Here is a 17,358-nt window from a genome sequence, read left to right as displayed (position 1 = left end):
TAACTGCTTTAACAGTCATTTCTAGCCTTTCAGGTTTTCTTAAAAAATTTTGTCTTCCAAAGACACAAATGCAACCAGAAACTTGTTGCAGAGTTTCCACTGGTATCTGAACAAAAAACAATGAAACTCCACAGGGGTTTTAATGAAATACAGAATAAGCATAGCAGGGGATTAAGCTGTCCACAACAGCATAAACTTTCCAAACACAAACAATGTTTTTATACAGCATGCTATCATTTGATTTCTGCTTTCAATACAATTCAACACTAGTTATATGTGAAATGCTAACCATCTTCCTGGGATTGTATCACAGCAGGCTCAGCCTCCTGTCAATCACGAGCAAACAATAATGCTCCTGGAAGCATCAGTCTCAGAGTTATGGGCATTTGTTCCTTACAATTGTCACGTTTCTGCCGGCAGAAACAGTCCTGACAAAAATGAAAAGAATTCATGATTTTACTGCACTTTTCTTCTATTAGTTGAAAGCGGGTAAAATGAAAGCTGGAAAAATAGCCAGGCTAGTATGCTAGCTATTAACGGAGAAAAAAATGTCTTCCCTGGGGCCATGTAAGGCTGATGTAGACAACTAGAGTTCAGGATCAGGAACTTCAGCAGAATTTGTAAGCTGAACAACTGAATATACTTATATATGTGAGCAGGAACTAAGTATTTCTACACTTACCATTTAGAAAAAAAAAAAAAACCCAACAAAACAGAGATGTAACACCAAGCTAAAAGAACACTGATGATGTTTGTCAGTATTTCATCAGCTTAAAAATTCTACATTCGCTAGGAATTCAGCTCAAAGAAATAAGAATGTGGCACACTATTATGCTGTAATATTAAAATACACAGGTAAAGCCATACTAGTATGCAAACCTTTTCTTGTTTTTTTGTATATATCGCAAAAGCCAGAAGACATTTAAGCAGGTTTTTCTCCTCAAAATCAACCTTACAGCTTTATATGAAAGGAAGTTTCAGCATGCTAAAAGCACCGGTGTGCACTGATACAACAGTCAAAAGCTACACACTATTCTGCTGCTTTCTCTTTCACAGTAGCAAATTGCTCTCTCCCTTTCAGACGTCTGAAGGTGCCATCCCATTACACATGTAAAGGTGCTACAAGTACTTCTGCCCTCCCATTCCTGACAAAACAAGTGCAGCTTCCGGCTGTTGGCCGGGTCGATCTTTTTGTTGGCTGTTTCTTAGCAAATCAGCCCCGCCACTGCTGCAGCGCCGCGGCTCAGCCCACGAGCCTCGGAAGTTTCGGCAACGGCTTTCAAACGTTCCGCCTCTCCGCTGCCTTTTGCGTTTCTGCTGCGCAGGCGGACGGGGAAGGGGACGGGGGCCGCCCCGCCGCGCGCGCACTCACCGCTCCCGCCGCGCCCGCGCGCTGCTGTCTCTGAGGAGCGTCTGGCGCGTGTCCGCAGCGCGCGAACGTCTCGCCTCCGCGCGGACGCCCAAGTCCCCGGCTCCGCGCGCCTCCGCGCACCCGCGCGGGCCCCCGCCACGGGGTCACGCCCCCGCACGCCGGCTCCGCCCCGCGCCGGGACGCAGCGCGCGCTGTGGGGCGGGTCCGTGCCCTCGCGGGGGTGCGGTGTTCCGCGCGCGGCCGCTCCCGCTCCGCGGGGGGCGCGTTTCCAGCTGTAGCTCGCCGCGCGCGTGCCAGTTCCGCGCCGCTCGCGGCCGCGTCCCTCAGGCAGGGGCCGCTCGGGTGAGGCCCTTCGGCGTGCAGCCGCGGGCAAGCCGCGCCCGCGCGGAGCGGCCGTAAGCGGGCGAGAGCTGCACGGCGGCGGCGCGGAGGTCACAGCGTCCGTTACCCTTTTGACCCCCGGCCCGGCTGCACGGCATGAGGCGGGCTGCACCTGCGTGCTCCCGTCTGCTGGCAGACAGCTCCCTGGGACCCACAGCCTGGAGGGCGAGCGTGGGGCCGGTACAGCGGCAGGCCCCAGGCAGAGCTCGGCCTATGGGGCTGGCGGGCTCCTGCTTGGCCTCTCCCCCGGCAGCGGCGTGCGGCCGGTGTGAGGGCACAGCGGGGTGACGAGAGCGAGACGTGGGTCGCCCCTGGGGCGGAGTGGGGGAGAAGGGTCGCCGGGCAGTTCCTCACTGGCGACGGGGCGGCCCTGCCTGCGCGGAGGGCTCTGCGGCCCCCCTGCGCTGGCAGTGGAGCGAGCACCGGCAGCCTAAACCCGTCGGTGTCAAACGCAGAGGCGGCGGGTCCCGGGCCCGGCGCTATAGCAGGTTGGGATGTTGGTCTCTATCCTTTCCTGTCACATGGCTGGTAATAGGATCCCTCATCTGCCACTCGGCACCTCGCAGGGGCGCAGTTTCAGGACACATGCTGTAGGGCCGCCGCTTCCCGCACTTCGCGCTCTTCCTGGCCGCCCGCGACCACCTCTGCCCCCGGAGCGCTGGGGCTGCCTCCTGCGAGTGCGGTGCGGCCCGGCTGCCGCTGCCCATGGAGCCCCCCGCCCTCGCCGCCGTCCTGGCCCTGTCAGGGCTGGCGCTGAGCTGCTGCCGGGAGCCCGTTCTCTCCGGTGAGTGACGCGTCGCGGGGAGCCGGGAGGGGGGCGCGTGTGGGGCCGTTCCGCCATCCCCTCGCGCAGGGGTGATGGCGGTGGAGCGGGGCGGGCTCCCCCTGAACCCCGCAGACTGCACTGGCGCGCAGCCTCCGGCAAAGGGCTCTGCCGCCCACCAGTACCTCTTCGAGGTCGCGCCGACGTCCCTTCCTGCTCGCCACTGCGGGGCACGGTTCGAAGCTGCTCGCACAGACGCGCAGGGGGGATTTTCGCTCGGGGTTTGCAGCGTGTGGGGTATCTGAGGATCTCCCTGTGCTCACTGAGCTGGGAGCTCGGCAAACCGTGGAGGCGTGAGGTAAGAGGAAGGAGAGCAGCCTATATCTCCGTAAACGTGGTTTCGGAGCTAGGTTTGCAGAACGGAGGCATCCGCAGGGAACAGGGACTGTGGGGCGTGGGTGCACCCACTGAGAAATGAAGTAACAGTGGCAGCAGGGCAGAACCGGCGCTGCGGAACGAGAACTCGGGGTGTCTGCCCCGGCGCCTGTCAAGAGCAGACTCCTCTGACCGGTTGCGGTTCTTGTTCAACCAAGGAATCTGGGAAGCCTTAAACTTTGCTACCTGTTAGTGTGATTCTTCACTTAAGATGCCTCTGCAGCCTTTTATCCTCATCTCAGTTGTTAGTGATGATTTCAAGTATCACAGTTCCACTCTGATAAACGTTGCTTTACACTCTGATAAACTGCTTAATGAGTTCTGAAGTGGCTGTTTCAGTTCGTCAGTGTCAGAGCCATCAGATGCGTGGTACACCTGGACACATTTTGTGTATTCTAATCGTTATTCTTTATAATGTAGAATTTGCTCTACTTTCACCATGAACAGGTACTTGCTCAAGTTTTTGTAGATACATTTAATTAATTTGGAGAATACTTACATGAGCTTTGTTGGGGGTGGGGAGGGAGAGAGGGAAGGAAGCATTTTATCAGAGAACTCAGAAGGTAAAATTTACAACTTCTGAGAAGTTACCTGAAGTGAGTAAAACATTGTATTTTCAGATAAGAGTGTAGAGAGCTGCCTAGATAGGGACATATCTAGAGCATGCCTAGAATGGTCTGTTCCCAGTACCATTAAGATATGTTTGGTGCACACAGTAGGTACTTCTTTCCTTGCTTAAGTTGAAGAATGACTTCTTTTAAGCTTTCTGAGCAGAACTGTGGACAGAACACTCCATCTGTGACCGTGTCCCTCACAGCAGGCTGCATGACAGCAAGTGGAGGATATATCCCAGTGTGAATGTTGGGTTCTTAGGCTATTGAGAGGATCGTACCTGTTTACACACCTGCACTTCCCCCCTCTAGCCAACATCTAACTGCATGCACTGGCAGCCACTAAAGCAGGCAGAGATGCCAGAGCACAAGCAGCTATGTCAGGAGTGGGGAAGGCTACTGAGAGGAATATTGCCTTTGAGTGAAGGGGTAGAGACTGGATACAGGAGAATGGATATAGAAAGCACTGCCCCCTCTATGTCTTGTGCTAAAGAACCTGAAACAGTGCAAATCTACACTTCAGCAAGGACCTGTAATTTATATGGCATGTACAAATCTGCAGAGCTGCTAACATGCACAAACCATACCCCAGGACCATCTTCTGGTCAGTCCACAGGACCAAAATGGGATCAGCTGGGTCAGGTTGTACTTTCAGCTAGCAGAATTCTGAAATGACAAACACAGATATTTCTTTTGTAAGGCAGTTTGTCATATAGTATATTTTTAATCCCTATTCCTCAGTTTAATAAAATGCACATCTTAATATTGTAAAATGCAGTCAGAATACAGGCTGTGTCACACCATCATTTACTAAGACAGGAGAGAAACTTCTGGAATTGCCTTATGAAAAATTACTCAGATTGTCAGAAATTAGAGTGAGTTAACAATCATTTTTGCACATAGTACTGTGCTGCTTTTCACAGAGTGTTTCTGCTTCACTGTGTGGTGTCTAACAGTTTCAATTGATCCAAACTCTGACATTTGCAGCATTCAAACTTCAGTCATACCACATTTCTCAAGTGAATCAGAAATGAGACGGGAGAATAGATTGCCTACCATTAAAAGACTGTCTAAATTTGGTGAGTTTCGTATTACAAAGTCAAAGAGATGGAAGCAATTGTCATGGAAATAATCGAAAAAGCATTTCTAACCAGACAGATAGAAAATGAAACAGTCAGACACTTCAGCATATCATGCTTCTACATGCATAGTGCATAACTCCAAATCCAGAGTTATGTGAATGGATTTAGGCAGGATGGAGCCAAAAAAACAGGAGGGAGGCAGGGATTACATGCTTCCAGCTGCAAAATTTGCATTCTTTGCCATATCACACTATAATTGTTGCGCAGTTGACCACTTTCTCCATCCGCACAGTGGCTATGGCCCATCCTGATGAAATTTCCAAAGGGATTCAGTCTGCCATGCTTGACAATGGAACAACAGTTTTAAAACTTCACAAAGGAAAATAAACAAATGAGTGTATTAAGGAACAGAAATTCTTATGGGGCCACATCATGCATTCTTACTTCCAGTGATAAAGAATCATAAGACAAGCGTGTTTGCAACTTGTGGCTGAGGACTAGGCAGCAGATGCAAAGCTTTTGCTGATATAGCATGTTTGTGTTCTACAACTAAAGAGAAAAAATCTGCAAAATACATACTTTTAAGCATTAGAATGAAGGGTAACTGCCTGTCATGCTATGTCCTAATTCACCTGCTTCAAACATATTCCATAAAGAGGAAAAAAAGGCAAATCCCAAAACCACAAAAACAAACAAAAAAGGAGAAGTGATGAAAAAGTGGTTGGATTGAAGGTTAGTAATCAACGTTTTACAAGAATAGCAAATTCACATATATAACAACTCATACACTGCCAGGGAGCACAAGTATGGAGCACCACATCTGTATGTTTCCAGGAATGTATATTCTTACAGGACAGACAGATGCGTAAGTCAAGGTTTGATCAAATGTCAGGTGAGTGTTCACTGTGGCTACTCCCTGATTCAGGCCAATGCTATATAAGCTGCTAATTCTGACCAGCAGAAGCAATTCTGTTTGAGGACTTTAAAAACTGTATGTGTGTCTCTGTGTGTGTTTGTGTGTGGATATGTAGAAATGAGAGGGAGATGATTTTTAAACTACATACAGAGTACCCCTACATTGCAAAGAATAAATGATCAGCTAAGCGAGCACTGTCACAGCAGCATATCATAGTTTAGCTGGCCGATTTACCAAATGGGGAGTTATTTTCTAGTGATTTTGAAAACTGTGATTTTAAACAAAGATAATTCTTTCCTGAGTTTTTTTTCTTGAGCTTGTGTCAACTGTTGTGTTGTGTTGCTACAGTATAGGCCTGATAGTTTTAATGTGGGCTTTTGTTATATTCATATTAATTAGAATAGTAAAATATTGAAATGCAAAAACACTACACTGATTTTCTCCATGCATGGGTCTGAAGCAGCCTTATGTTTCAGAAAAGCATTTATTTTGCATCATAACACGGTATGGAATGAGATTAATATTTTTTTGACCAGTCATATGACAGTAGGCAAATGAACTTTCGGTTCAATCGATAAAACTGCATCTTCAAAGAAAACCATTGCGCTGCTAAAAATATTTTTAATAATGACCACAGAAGCTGTATTTGTCTCTTTGATCTCCTGAAGCTTCTTCTGGTTTTAATCAGTGTTCCCACATGAAGAACTGTGGCAACCTATGATAATAGAATCCCTATTCGCATCCATAGGGAAACAAAAACGTTCACATCTGAAGAAGGTAATTTGGTGTTCTGCCCCTCCATCCGTGGGCCCCTGCCTCTGTACTGGTGGGGTATCTTGGCATCAGTTAAGTGGTTTCTGTCCTTTCCTCTGTGCATTACTCTCTCATTGAAGTGTTTTTGCTGTCTAATTATAGCCTTTCAATCAAATTAGAGACTACAGCATCTGGTTAGTGCCTGTAACTGTTGCCATCTGCACCTACATACAGTGCTTTCATTTAAGGAGGAGTGCTTAAATTGCAAGCTCTAGCATGAACTAGAACAGTTTAGGTAGAATGGAAATGACTTTAAAGTCTTCTTACCGTGCCCTGTGTGCATTTTAGCAGCTGATATGGAGTCATTATCAGGCCTGGCACCTTTGCTTCAGTGTTCTTACATTCTGCTTAAGCATTTTTTCTTACTCTTCTGAAAGGCTGTAAAGAAAACAAGTGAGAACTTGTTTAGTAGGCAGCTATAACATGTAAATTCAAGGAATCTTTCTTTCTTGCCTTACAGAACATTAATGTTCTGGCTATCGCACCACTGTAATGAAACCCAAGATTTAAAGAGCCACTTTCATTTACCTGCTTCTTGTTGGCCAGTAGCTGGCAGGATAATTTCTGGCCCAGATAGGTTAGTTTCTATTTGATAATTGTTGTCAACCTTTAATCTCTCTGGCCACTAGTCAGCACTCTGAGTAGCTTCCAGAACTTAAAGCAAACATCTTAGAAAATCATTGGAGACTCTGAAATGTCAATGTTTTATCATCAGTGCTTCATTCAGTAAAAAAAGTCAGACTGTTACATGCTGCACTACCTTAATTTTTCAAGTGATCCTAAAGTGGCGCCTAAAGTGGCACATGTGGAGTGCAGGCAGCCATACAGTCCCAAAGTAACAAAGGCGCAAGTGATCATTGTAAGGTCCCTACATTGAAGAAGGAACTGAGACAGATGGAAAAAATTTCTACTACAGCTGCTGTTTGATCTTCCAAATGTTGATCTGGCTCTAATAAACCTAATTGTGAACCTGTATCACACACTGAACAGTCACTCATAATGGACAACCATCCCCAGGCATATTTTTTGCCTTTTCTTTCTACTAGTTGCCACTCAATACATACATTTCTAGTCTCAGTATTTATTTAAAGAAAGTTATTTTTCTGTCAACCATAGCACCTGATATGTTGAAAATAGAAGCAGCCCCCGCAACACACTGCTGTCCGTGTTTTCTCACTAAGGCTCGTAAGCATTATTCAGAACACGACCTGCTGGAACCTTCTAACTTTTCATGACTAGAACCACTGTAGTGGTTCTGTGTCTGACTAATCCCAACAAAACAGCAGAAGCAGCAGGGTCATTAGACAGTTAATACAACAAAATCGTCACAGACATTGATTTTAATAATGGATTTGACACAAGCCTCTACTTCAGGCTATATTTGAAGCCCAGCTGACTAAGATGTTAGAAGGATGTTACGAGGAGGCTGAACACTTCAAGAGTTGAATGGTCACAGCTTCCTTCATGTCCTGCCTAAAACCCTGGTGATTCAATCCAGGTTTACACTTGACAGGGTAGTTTAAACTCAGTTTTAGATACATGAACAGAAACCATGTGACAGATCTATCAAGCACAGCAGCTTTTCTCATGCCTTCTAGAAAGCTGACAGTTTTGGCCTCCACAAAGTGCCTGTTCTTCCCTTGCTGTCTTTGCCACTGGGAGAGGACTTGGATATAGTGCAAGCTCTGTCATAGTACCACAGTCTTACAAAACAGAAATTCATGTAACTGATACTGATTTCCTTGAGTTACTGTGCTGATGTTAGTTAGATTCCCTGTGAAGGGCTTCGTAGCATAAAGTAACATGGAAGTATCTGCCAGTGTAAGGTAGTCAGATCCAATGGGTGCCAGAACAGTAAAGGAAATATGATTGTTGGTTGGTTGATTATTTTTTTTCTCACCTTTCTGCATGATCATAATCTACCAAAGAGAAATCAGGTAATTTGAGTAAGCCTGAGTTTTACCAGTAGTGTTCACTCCACTCTTTTCTGACTGTTTTAGTTAGATGAACTCTTCTGAATCAGTTTTGTGCAGACGAATCTGGCTGACCTTTGTTTTAAGCTCTTGTTTTTCACAGGATTATTGCATCAATGGTGCAAGATGAAAAGAAAGATGGAGGTTCTCCTCCAAAACCCCTTAGGACTTTTGTCATCAAAGTGCAGCCTGTGGATTAGAAGTGGAGAGGACAGTGGTCTGTCTGCAGACAAAACATTCATTTTGCACCTTTAACACACTGGGAATATTAATTTCATAGTGAGATCACTAAGGTAGTGTCTTGGCTGTTGTGCAACAAAATATGGCAAAATCACTATGTAATAAATAGAATTCAGATGTTTACTGTCAAGATACTGAATATGCTGAGAGATCTGTTTTCATGTTGCTAGGAATTTTATAGAAAACTGTACAAAGGATATCTCAGCAGATCTCAAAGCTGATTGTTTAAGGTAAAGGAGTGTAGAACAAAGGACCTGATTTTTAAATGCCAATAGCTATTTGAAAAGAATGCACTTCCATGCTATGGCAAAATTATTATTAATAATTAACAAAATGAAAATTTCCTAGCAAATTCCCTGTAACACAAAAAGGTATCTATTTTATATGATAGCAGCTGCTAAATTCCAAAACTAAGTTTCCATTTCAGTTTTTCTGGGGTAATAGTTGGTTTTACATTGTATCTTACTGCCTCTTCCTTCCACATCACATCTAGATGCTAACAAAACCACTACAGCTCAGATAGCACATTGTTCCCAAATCTCTTGATAGTACAAAAGAAAAAGCATAAAAAGTACAGGAGGCACTGTTACAGCTACCTGTTGTCTTGCAAACAAAAAACTACAGCTAAGAGGAATGAAGAGCTCTGACTCTTTCTTTTGTGCAGTATCCTCAAAGTCCTAGTGTTGTGCAACGAAGTTTGAAGAAAATCTAGTTTAAAAAAAAGGCAAAAAAAAAAAAAAATCAGCTGACATAAAAATGAAAGTCAGTTGCTGCTGCAAGTTAGAGCATGGGCCAGTCTTAGCAGATCCTCAAATGGACTGATGTTAACTTCAGTTTAGTCTGTGTGCCAGATTACCTTCAGGTATTGTAGCATTCCTTGCATTTCTAAGTAGATGTTAGTACATATTGCTGTTCATTAGAAATGAGAAGCAAAAAAAGCAATAGCACTAAGCTGAAGTAGATGTCTTATGGATATGCTTAGCAGTTCTCATAATTGCTTCTTTATAATGTATGTTGTTTTGTTTGTCCAGTTTGATAATGTTTTTCTCTCTTCTATGCCAAATTCATCAATTTGTATTTTTCAGATGACATAGAAAAACTTGATTAACTGCAAAGTAAAAAGAGGTATTTAAGAAAGCTGCAGCACTGTGATGATTTTAAAGTGGGGTGGGGTTTTTTCCTGTGTTTATCCAAATATCTGTGGTGGCCTCAATACTGGAAACTCAGATTTGCATTTTCGGGTAAATGTATGTAGCTTGTCTGCATGGCTAAGGCAGTCAGGTAAATTACAGTAGGGAAGAGTATTGACTTGAAACTTGGTTTTGTTAAATTAGACGGCTTTCTGTCCATAGATGATAGCAGTATACGTTAATGGCAGTGCAGACACCTCTGTGCCTTCAGCAACAAAACTCCATTTAATAGAATCCTAACTTGCCTAGGCATGAAAATGTGCAGCGAAGGCACAAAAACATCAGCTTTCATCTGCTGTGTAATAAAACAGTGAAATAATCATTATAATTGCACCATTCTGATATTTGTGAGCCCAGACTTAAGTTATTTCAAAGGCATTGTTTTAATAATATGTTTTCCCATCTCTCACAGTATTTCTAAATGCAAAAAAAGGTGTACTGCTAATATCAGGATTAAGCTGAGAGTGGGGTTTTTTTTTTACCTCTTTCTACTTTAGCCATACAGGTCTTTCTAGCCTTGTTTGTAAGGTATCTCGTAAGGGACACTGAGATCAGCAGCCTCCACTTAAGAGCACGCTCCCTTTCCCTGGGGCAGTAGAACATCTCTGCAGAGAATACCAGCAGGCAGAACAAGGTTCTGCAGTTAGGAGGAAGTGTTTGTGACTTTACCCAGTAATGCTGCTCAGTACTCTTTGTACTGCTTGTAATGCTTACAGCAGTGTCATGCAGCAGTTTTAATTCTGTCATGGACTGTTGTTTTTTAATACTACTTTTAAATAAATGCATTGATGATAGATGTTACCAAGTGTTAACTATAAACAAGGATAGACCTATTTATGATACATTTTAATGATTATTTCTGGAAGGTGATCACAGAACAGTTGAGGTTGGAGGTGATCTCTGGAGCTCATAATTTAGATGACTTCTGCTCAAGCACAGTCACCTAAAGCAGGTGACCCAGGACCGTGTCCAGATGGCATTTGAACATAGAGATTCCAACGCTTGCCTTTCTGGGCAAACTGTTCCCCTGCTCTGTCACCCTCACAGTGCACAATTTAATAACAAATGCTTTGCATTTTTAGTAAAGCTAAGATTGTTCATGCATATGAATATTTATTTTATCAGAAGACGTCAATAATAAGACATAGCAAAGCCAGGCAGCATGAGATTTGTAGTTCTACTGAGAAGGAGATGGTATGTTTAATGACTAGAGAAATCATTCTCTGCTTTGATTTCTAACTTGCTGAGTATTAGGAAAACAAAGATTAATGGGAGAAAATATGGGCGAGGCAGAAGAATACTGACCTATAAATTTGATCTGAAAGCGTAAATGCATTAGTAGCAAACAACAGTATCATTATTGTATTCTGCTGAAGGAGGTCCTTTTCTAAAGAAATTCAGACCAGAGGAAAAAACACCTAAGAATTTTTCTAAATTGGGATGTAAACGTTTGCAAGATCCATGCCTACAAATTTTTTCACTTTATAAAACTGTAGATATTCTCAACTGTAGTTACACTGGCATGGGATTTTGGGTACTGTGCTGATATGTGGCAGACTGACAGCATCATCTAATTTCATTTCTGGAAAATTAACAAGTTACTGATTCAACCTGATGAATAAAACACAGGGAAAACAGTAAAAATACAGTATGCTTATTCAGAAAGTGCATGTTAATTGTATTAACCACTCTTCAGACCTGTCTTATACATTGTTTAGTAAAGTAATGAAATCATAATCTCTTCAATAGATGTCTGAGAGAAAACTTACATCCCAGACAGCGCCTTTAGTTGCCTAAACAATGCAGGAAATATGTTAGTGAAAGGAAACATGGTGTTTTGGGATGGGGGTGGAGGGTGAGGGAAGAACAACCGAAGACTAAACCTACATACATTCATTCTCTTTCTCCATTTCCATTTCTTCCCAGAATGTTATACAGCAAACGGGGCTGACTATCGTGGCACTCAGAACCAGACCTCCCAATATGCAGGGAAACCTTGTCTTTTCTGGAATGAAACCTTTGAGCATCCTTATAATACTTTGAAATATCCCAATGGGGAGGGAGGGCTTGGAGAGCATAACTACTGCAGGTAAGAAGTATCTCTGCTACTAACATTGCCTGATCACCCAGTATTACTTTAAACAGTTGACAAAAAATTAGGAAACTCCCTGTCATGTGGTGAAGAATATCAGAACCATGGATGTCTAGTAGGTTTTGGTTTATCCTGTAATCAGTACCCTAAATCTTCAAGCACCATTAGTAGAATAACTTTATCAACCCACATGGAATAACTTTATCAACTCACACGAAGTCCATATCATATATCCAACCTATATTTGGCATCATGGAGAAAGACTAGAGGTTACTTAAATGAAAAGGTGGAGATAAAAAAAATTATCCAGGTCACAAGTATAGAAGCTCTAGTGAATGTCTCTGGCAGACTGCAACATTATAGTTTTTATCCTCATCCACAAGCCTAGTTCTGTTCTCTGTTCCATTTCTGAGCTTTTTGCTAAGTTCTCAGCATAAGCTTTTCAGTGACTTAGAGTTGTTACTTGAATTCAGAGGTTCAACTGTCAGTGGTTACAACACCAGCTTAAACCATGGCAGATCCCCTTTCATTTTCTTGCCTTCTAAAGAGGGATAGAAGTTTTGTGGGTAGAACTTGGAGCTAAACTTAAATAAGAACTCCAGAATTTAGGAGCCAAATAAGAACCTAAGTTCAGAGATGTTTAGGCTCTGCAGACTCTTTTCAGCCTGCACCATTTAACTCCCTGATGTTGTGCATCAGGAAGTTACATGCAGTTTTATCTTTGCAGGACTGACCAGCTAAGTTTTTATACCCCTCTATACTTGCTATGGAAATAGGTAGGGAATAACCTGATAAATACATTTCTTAAACAGTAATAATCATCAGCTCATCTAGGATGCTTATAAAATTGAGTGGTGTCTCTCACTGTGTAATGGGGACAGAGATGTTCAACCCATGCATTTAAGAACTGAGTTACCTGGGCCATAGCAATGTCTCCTCTGTGAGAAGGTTCAAACCACACCTCAGTTCTTCTGGAAGATACTTCTGCTTGGCAGGCTATAGGCTTTCTAGGGTAGAGCCTATGCAGTTGCCATCTTCAAACTTTACCATAGTTAATCACAAACAGACAAGAAAATAGGACAGAGACAGAACCAGACAGTTAATGGAGAATAAGTAAGAAAGCACAGAGAAGAGGTCTTGTGACATGCAGCACACAGATGAGCATCCTGATGAAAGGAGTTAGTTGTGTTTCCAGAGTATTTGGTGGCTCAGCAGGGTATTTCTGACTGGGGAACATTGGTGAAGGGCAGGGAAGAAAAAGACTTGGGATCTTTTCCAGTGGATACATCAGTGCTTCAAAGTAACGCTGTTCAATGTGTTGCACCAGTGGACTCTGTTTTCAGCCATAGAAGGAGAAAGCATTATTGCCAGCTTCAGAATTGATGCTTTTGTGAATCAGTTCAGCATCTTGGAGGAGCAAAAACTATACCACCTACTAAAGAAACACTGTAGAAGGTGGCCATTCTCTTGAGAAATGGCCTGGAAACCAAATAAACCCATCAAGCAGTCTAGTAGCTGATTGGCATGTGAGCACTGAAAAGACTGTTCCGATTTTACACCAACTTCACAGCTTCACTCAGCCCAACACCACCAAGTGCATAATAATTTTCATGACATGCAGGGAGATGTGTCTCTCAGTACACATACTAATATGGAGCTATAGAAAGGCGAGAGGCCACTGAATTAACTCTGATACAAACAGCACAATCAAGAAGGTAATTTTGATTGTTGCTGTGTGGCAATATCCTAGATGTTTATCCAGGTATTCAAGTTATCCTTACTAGAGTTTCACTTTACTCAGCAAATGAGGAGCAAGAAGCCTATAATCTGGTATGTAAGCCTGAGAAATTATTTGATTACCAGATACAGCTTTTTAACCTCAATCTACTGGATGTTAGATTATCCCCTTTGAGATGAAGTTTGACTGGAAGGTTAGGCATTTCCTTCTTTGTTATATCACTTGGCCCAGGAGTATTCTCACAGGTGTATGAAATGATGATCCTAATGAATAAGTGCTTTTTAACTTCACATTCTGTTGGAAAAGGAAAAAAAAAAGCTTGCAAAATCACTGTTTTAAGAGTGTCAGAGCATATCTTTAGCATGCAAATCTTGTCAGGGCTTCATGGGTGAAGATACTGCTGTTTTAGCTCTTTCTTGCCACTCATTTGCTTTGTGACAATGGACAAGGTGATCTTCCCTTCTCACAGGGCTTTTTTAAGGCATACTGTGATCCTTTGAGGCTCAATTTTAAGGACAACATTTGAATAATCTAATTTTACACTTAAAGCACTGATTAGAAGCATGTTATCCCTGCATGGGTGGTCCTTACTTGGAATACTTTGTTTACTGCAAGACACCCTGTTAAGATAGAAATTCCTCATGATGTTCCACTAAACTTAATTTTAGCCATAACAGAATTATGCGGACTGAAGTTTTTGGAGATTTTGAAAGACACTCAATTGTTTTCTGATTGTGTGCACTTTTGAGGTTCAAGGCAAAGACTTCTAAAGATGTTCATCACATTTCTCTGCAATTTCCTTGCATTTTAAGGCATTTATATGTCGAGTGCCATTACCATGGTTCAGTTACAGACATCTGATTTCTGTCATGCAAGTGTAAATGCAAAATTTCCTGTAAGTGTGAAACCAAAGAAAATGGTGTTATTTCCGAGTACAAGCTTTCCTTGATACTACTTTTCTACTTTCTTTAGCCACTGGAAGCTCTGCCATTACACCTAAATTCCTATCACACTAGTCTTCCTCATCCAGTAGTCTGTTGAAAGCCTAACAGCACCATTTTAATCATCTAAACTGAACTTAACTTACCAGTTGTCTTCAGCATTCTGTTATTTGACAAAAAGTGTTCCCAGCAGTTCAAAAATCGGATCTCCCACAAAGGCGTGTTAATGTGACCAAATGACAAGATGCAGCTGAACTGACACTTCAGCATAGGGTGGTCTCTTCATAGAATTCATGCCAAAGTACATGATAAAAAGATTGTAGTTGGCCCTAGTTAACAAGAAAAGGTCTTATTTCAACCTGACTGTCCAAAATAACAAGTTAATTTCTTAAATGGATCTTTTTAATACAAACAGTTTTTCAAATTGTACATACAAAGAAACTTTAAATAACCTAATGACTAATTAGGTATGCACTTGTAAATGATGCTACACTAATCAAATAAGCAAAGAATAATCATGGATGCATAAGGAATTATCCATCAATATATCAGATCACTGGAACAAATTTACTCAGCTTTACTGAAAAGACAAGACCTGAGGCTTTCCCAGAAGACTTGATTGGATAAATATTTTTGTCATCATACATACAGAAAGTTGGAATCTGGACTGTTTTGTACCAAGGCAGAAATCAGGTTTAGGAGTCTAAAGAACCTGTACACATGATCTTTCTCAGTACTGGCCAGAAATAGCTCCGCACCTTTTATAGTTAAAGAAAAAATAAATGAAGTTTTAGATGCTACTAGCATGTTATACTTGTTGTGTACTGTAATAAACAGTGATCTGAACTTCCTGACCACTTTTGCATTTTTCTTGGTAAGTCAGTCCAATGGGTTAAACAGTAATTGTTAGAGCAAGAATAGTGATGACACCAAAGCTTAATAAAATTGATTTTTATGTGGTTTTTTTGAAAATACTTGATGACTTTTCACTCACACACTATTCTTCTCTTTCAGGAACCCTGATGGAGATGTGAGCCCATGGTGCTACATTGCAGAACATGAGGATGGAATATATTGGAAATACTGTGAAATTCCATCCTGCCGAAGTAAGAGCACCATGAAATTTTTTTAGGCCTGCATCTCTGTTTAATGGGTATTGGCAGTTACACCACAGTGGGTACTGATTTTCAAACAGAAACTAGGATAAGGCCAGTCAGTTTATTTTCGTTTGCAGACTAAGCAATATTTTAAATGGGTCTCTGGACAAACTTACTGAAGTGTTCCTCCATTGCTATCCTTTTGATCTCATATCAGAATTACTGGATTATATTATTTTCAAATAATACCAGACAGAAAATTACACAAAACTTAAGAAGTGCTGCTAGTATTTTTAATCCATAAAAAATGTCATTCATTTATTAAAATCTAGAGGATGAAAATGAATGGGAAATTATGAATTAATTTTTTTACAAGTTACATGTGTCCATCATTTGCAGTTAGCTTGTAAAATGATGGCATTAGTTTAATGTGTATAACGCATCATACACAGAATTGCTTGGAAGAAATAAACACATTGTGAGAGGACATAGTGAAAAGATCGCTATTTGTTTGGTATATGCGAGCTCTGGTCTAGAATTATATTGCTTGCTGATGCATATACTTAGCATTGATGTGAAACCACAAACTGGACTTGGGTATTTTAACAGGTCATTCACAAGCTATTCACCTGAAGCTTCCTTCTAGTATTTAATATTTTTAATGTATTACATTATTTACTTGTCCAAAATGCGGAGGTTTTGTCATGATGCTCCGAGAGCTGGTGAACTTCTCTCGTGGAGACAGGCTGAGAGAGCTGGGCTTGTTCAGCCTGGAGAAGAGAAGGGTCTAGGGAGACCTTAGAGCAGGTTCCAGTGCCTAAAGGGGCTACAGGAAACCTAGAGAAGGGCTTTGGAAAAGGGCCTGTAAGGACAGCTCAAGGGGGAATGTCTTTAACCTGCCAGAGGGGAGATTGAGATGAGCTCTTAGAGAGAAGTTCTTTTCTGTGAGGGTGCTGAGGCGCTGGCACAGGGTGCCCAGAGAAGCTGTGGCTGCCCCAATCCCTGGCAGGGTTCAAGGCCAGGTTGGACAGGGCTTGGAGCAAGCTGCGCTAGTGGAAGGTGTCCCTGCCTGTGGCAGGGGGTTGGAACTGCATGAGCTTTAGGGTCTCTCCAACCTAAGCCATTTTGTGATTCTATGATTAGTGACAATATGTTCCAAAATTTCCTGAATGCTCCAGGATAAACTCTTATGAATCACATTCTTTAAAATATGCCTAAATATTAAAAATATATTCCAGATTTGCATGTTAACAAGCAACCATAACTACACATTTTATTAAGTCTAATAGTTTATGCCTTTAGTTGATTTCCTAACTTCTGTGTGAATAGTCTCTAATGGATAACATGTGTATGCTGTTAAGCATCAGCAGTTGTCCTTATGTAGGGATACTTTTAATTGGAAGAAGTATATTTCTTACTTGAAGTAAACAAAACCAAACAAAGAAAAATGGATCTAAAAAGATTTTTTTTACTTTGTCCACAGTTGTGGTTTTTTTTTTATGAATGTGAGTGATTCACTTCTCTAAGCGAGGCAAGCAAATACATATATATGACCTTAAGTCAGGTGACTTACCTAGACTTAAATACAGATTAAGGAGTCTAATTTAAATAACACAAAATCATTTAACACTCCAATTCTCATTGTTCAGAGGACATCTTACTCTTATTTTTCTGATATACCAGGTCCTGTTTAGGAAACATGACCCTCCTAATT

The 17,358-nt window shown here is 42.0% G+C and overlaps 1 protein-coding gene across 2 annotated transcripts in view; it reads left to right on the top strand.

The window, feature by feature from the left end:
* Positions 1 to 1,524: 1,524 nt before the first annotated feature.
* Positions 1,525 to 17,358, top strand: part of KREMEN1 (kringle containing transmembrane protein 1) — a 41,718-nt gene continuing 25,884 nt past the window's right edge. The window contains exons 1-4 of one of the 2 annotated variants that reach the window (XM_065692828.1): positions 1,525 to 1,714; positions 2,320 to 2,537; positions 11,703 to 11,865; positions 15,562 to 15,653. In XM_065692828.1, the coding sequence (XP_065548900.1) occupies positions 2,459 to 2,537; positions 11,703 to 11,865; positions 15,562 to 15,653 (334 nt within the window). In that variant the 5' untranslated portion in view covers positions 1,525 to 1,714; positions 2,320 to 2,458. The other variant, XM_065692829.1, reaches the window with a different exon arrangement.

Source organism: Lathamus discolor, chromosome 12, assembly GCF_037157495.1.
Source record: "Lathamus discolor isolate bLatDis1 chromosome 12, bLatDis1.hap1, whole genome shotgun sequence".
In the NCBI taxonomy this organism is placed as follows: domain Eukaryota; kingdom Metazoa; phylum Chordata; class Aves; order Psittaciformes; family Psittacidae; genus Lathamus; species Lathamus discolor.
The sequence above is the reverse complement of the archived record's forward strand: the minus strand, read 5'-3'. Positions and strand labels throughout refer to the sequence as shown.